At 31.4% G+C, this 3,855-nt stretch overlaps 1 protein-coding gene across 1 annotated transcript; it reads left to right on the forward strand.

Annotated features, from left to right (window-relative positions):
• Nucleotides 1–311: 311 nt before the first annotated feature.
• On the forward strand, nucleotides 312–839 carry LOC108340116 (pterocarpan synthase 1). Its single transcript, XM_017577340.2, has one exon. The coding sequence runs from the start codon at nucleotides 312–314 to the stop codon at nucleotides 837–839; it is 528 nt and encodes a 175-aa protein (XP_017432829.1).
• The last annotated feature ends 3,016 nt before the right edge of the window (nucleotides 840–3,855 follow it).

Below are 3,855 nucleotides of genomic sequence, written 5' to 3' on the forward strand. Positions count from 1 at the left end.
TTTACGGGAAGAAGTGAACTGAAACTAATTTCATGTGGTAGACGTTAGTTTGTCTCAAACACACGATTTTCTTCATCTTACATCAATACAAACAACGGTTTCAAATCATTAACAGTTGGCAAGAGAAAAAAAAGACCCTTTATTGCTTCTTCTGCGCTTCTTTGTTTCTTATTACTCCTTCACATGAAAAGTGAGAACAGTTTTTTTTTTTTAACGCGCAAGGAAACATTAAATTAATAGCTTAATTTCTGGCTTAGTGCTATAAATATCATCCAATTATTTCAGCATGGAAATCCATCTCACACCATAAAATGGCTCCATCCAAATTCTTCTCCTTCTCATCGCTCCTTTTCATATCCATCACATTGTTTTACCAAGCTAATGCTCAACCCGGTGGTCAAACAACTTTGACTTTCCACCTTCAAGACACTGCAAAAGGGCCCGGTGCAACCGTCACCCCAATCATTGGGCTCCCCGGAAGGGACTGGACCTTCGACCAATTCGGAACCATAATTGCAATGGACGACCCTGTCACCATGGGCCCAAGTCCACTGTCTACTCAAGTGGGCCGGGCCCAGGGGCTTCTTGTAGTATCAGCAAAGGATGGCGCTAATGTGAACGCGATTCTTTCGATCGTGTTCACGAATGCGGAATTCAGTGGAAGCACGCTACAGATCCAGGGCGTTAGTCGGCAACGCGAGCATTATAAAGAGCTTTCGGTGGTGTCTGGAACTGGGAGGTTTGCTTTTCTGAGGGGTTATGCTACACTTGAAACTGTCGTCTATGATCCTGCAACAGCACATTCTGCCATTCGTTTTAATGTAACTTTGAGACCTTGAAAATATTTTTAAATTTAATAATAATTAATAAATTGTTTTTAATGTACATAAATTCTTCTTTTACTTTTCTCCACAAAATTCGCAATATAAAACACAGATATAAAAATAATGTAATAGAAAATCAATAAATTAGTAATCACACTTCTATTGTCATTTTTGTTTGATAAAGGTAAATTAGGAAAAAAATTGTGAGAAAGAAGATAAAAAAAGTTGTTTGGTCCACAAATTAATAAAGAAAGAGAGAAATTTAAAAGAGATATTTCTAATTTTGCTTTTGATTGTTGTTAGAGAGAATTACAATATGGGTTAGTCATGGATCTAACTGGTAGGCTTATAAGAAAAAGAGTGTATCTAATTAATATTTTGGTTTCTTTGATCTATTTAGGTTTACTATACACTTATAATTAATGGGAACCAACGAAACGAGACAATTGGTCCATGTAGTCTATATATTGTACGAATTTGTTTCAAAATATATCTATAGTTGATGACGTGTCTATTAATGTGATTATTGTGTGAATTTCCATCAAGTTTTTTTTGAAGAAAATTAATTGTTTGACAATTTTAGTTACTAGAAATTTAGTTTTCGTTCTTTTAGTTATATATTTGTGCTATGAAATTTTTAACATTTGATTGTACTTTAAAATTATAAATTATAAAATTATTAATATTACCTTTTTAATAAATAGGTTTGTAAAATTATTATTTCTACTAATTCAATTAAATAAAATAAGATTATTAAAATTAAACATTCTAGTATTTTACATGTTTGATGAAAATAAAAATTACAAACAAATAATTTTATATACAAATCAACCTATGAGAACCAAACGTTATCTAAGACAGAGTTAAAAAATAATGGGTTAAATATGTTTTTATTTTTTGACTTTAAGTGAAAATTGGAATTAGTCCCTCTTCAAAACTTTAGACTAATTTAGTCCCCAAACTTTAGAAATGTGTGAATTTAGTCCTTTTAACCAAATTTTGTTAACTTTATTTGATGTTTCAAACGCATTTCTCAGTTAACATTGAAGCAAAAACGTGTCAAACAGTATAAATAACTCAAATGCTATCCTAAAACGCACTTGAAACATCAAATAAACCTAATAAAATTTAGTTAAAAGGACTAAATACACACATTTCTAAAGTTTGAGGAGTAAATTAAGCCAAAGTTTTGAAGATGGGCTAATTCCAATTTTCACTAAGTTAAGGGACCAAAACCATATTTAATCCAGAAATAATAAAAGATAAGTATTATTGTATAATATAAATGTTTAGAACTCCTTGTAAACTAATAGAGATATGATGCCTCCTATCTGTTGGAGGCTGTCTGGTTTGTTTCATTTCTTACAAACCAAATATGAGACAAACTAAAATAGATGGATCAAACCACGTTATCATCGATGTTAAGGATTTTATAACTTTCTTTTTTGAAAAAAATATTTTTATTTTACTTATTTTATATAAATTTAATTATTCTTTCAGTCTTTATTTTTGTGGTTGTTTTTCATTTCAATTTAGTTCTAACTTTTTTAAAATTGATTTAATTTGGTCGTTTTCATTAATACGCTATGTTAAAGTTAGTATCATATATTAATTTGTGATTATTCTATTTTAATTTTTTAATTTGCTTACTTTTCTTCATATGTTACTGTAACATCCCAATATCTCACGCCGGATAATTCATAATTTATATATTGTAACATTACATTTACGGTAATATCCCGTAATCTCACACTTATAAATTCATAATTAATATATGTCTACACATGTTTTAAACTCGGATTTCAACTATAAACTCATAAATATAATTCGAATTCTTCTAACTTATTCTTCTGTCTCTCTCTTCATTGGCATTGGATCAGACGACAATCCTTCATCTGCTCCCGTATAACGAATTATACGATCATCGCACATACCCAAACACAAAACAAACACAAACAAGTAGGGTGAGTTAACATGCAACAAATCATTTAAAACATGTATAATTACCTTGATATAAACATCATATAATAATTATGTTCGACACCCTCATACCACAATTCCTATTAGACACTCGTCTCACAATACCCAATAGACGCCACAATACCCAATAGACACTCATCCGGATGATACGTTGATGAGCGGTCACGGGAGGTTATGCACTTGGAATGACTTCTACTTCTTCTTACAAATACACTTCCAAAATACTTCATACCATTCACAAGGTTAGTCCCCTCACTATGTCCAAAACCGGCACATAGACCAGGACCTCCTGCTCCTCTCACCACATAATTCATCCCTCTCTACTTGAGACTAGATGATTATTAGAGTATCAGGATAACCTCCAACTACGGGACCCTCAACATCAACATATACACAAATACCATAATATTACTGAATCTCTCCACGAGACTCATGCCATACTCATATTCCTCAACTCACATTATACCCCTACAAAATCTCCCCATAATACTCATAACATGTTCAGATGCATAAATTCAAATGCAATATAATAAAATACAATCATCACATAATCACACAAACTCAATATATTGCATAATAATTTAACAGTACTCAATCTGTTCAATAGGATTTAAGTTAAAAACTTGTCGAGTAGACTTCCAGGAAAGAGAGGTGCGTCACAATGGACAACTTAAGTACCAAGTCTTTCCTTAGCCAAAGTGTTCCTCAACTAGTTTTTAACAAATTTCTTATTTACAGATTCAAAACAACAGCATATAATATTTATATCGAATTTCAACATAGATAAACATACAGTAAACATTAACAATATTCACACAGAATTTCAATATATGAATAGTAATAAAATAATACTAAATCATAATATAAAAGCATAGAACTATTAAATCATAAAAAAAAAAACATAGAAAGGTTAGCTCCCCTACCTCTATTCCAGGCGTCTCTTGCTCTGAATTTATTTCTCCGAAACCTTTCAGAACCTCTACCCTTCTTGCAACTAAAAATTTCTCTCTAACTTTCTCTCACTTGATTTCTCTTCTCTTGGTGCAGAATA

This window comes from Vigna angularis, chromosome 5 (assembly GCF_016808095.1).
Source record: "Vigna angularis cultivar LongXiaoDou No.4 chromosome 5, ASM1680809v1, whole genome shotgun sequence".
Lineage (NCBI taxonomy): Eukaryota > Viridiplantae > Streptophyta > Magnoliopsida > Fabales > Fabaceae > Vigna > Vigna angularis.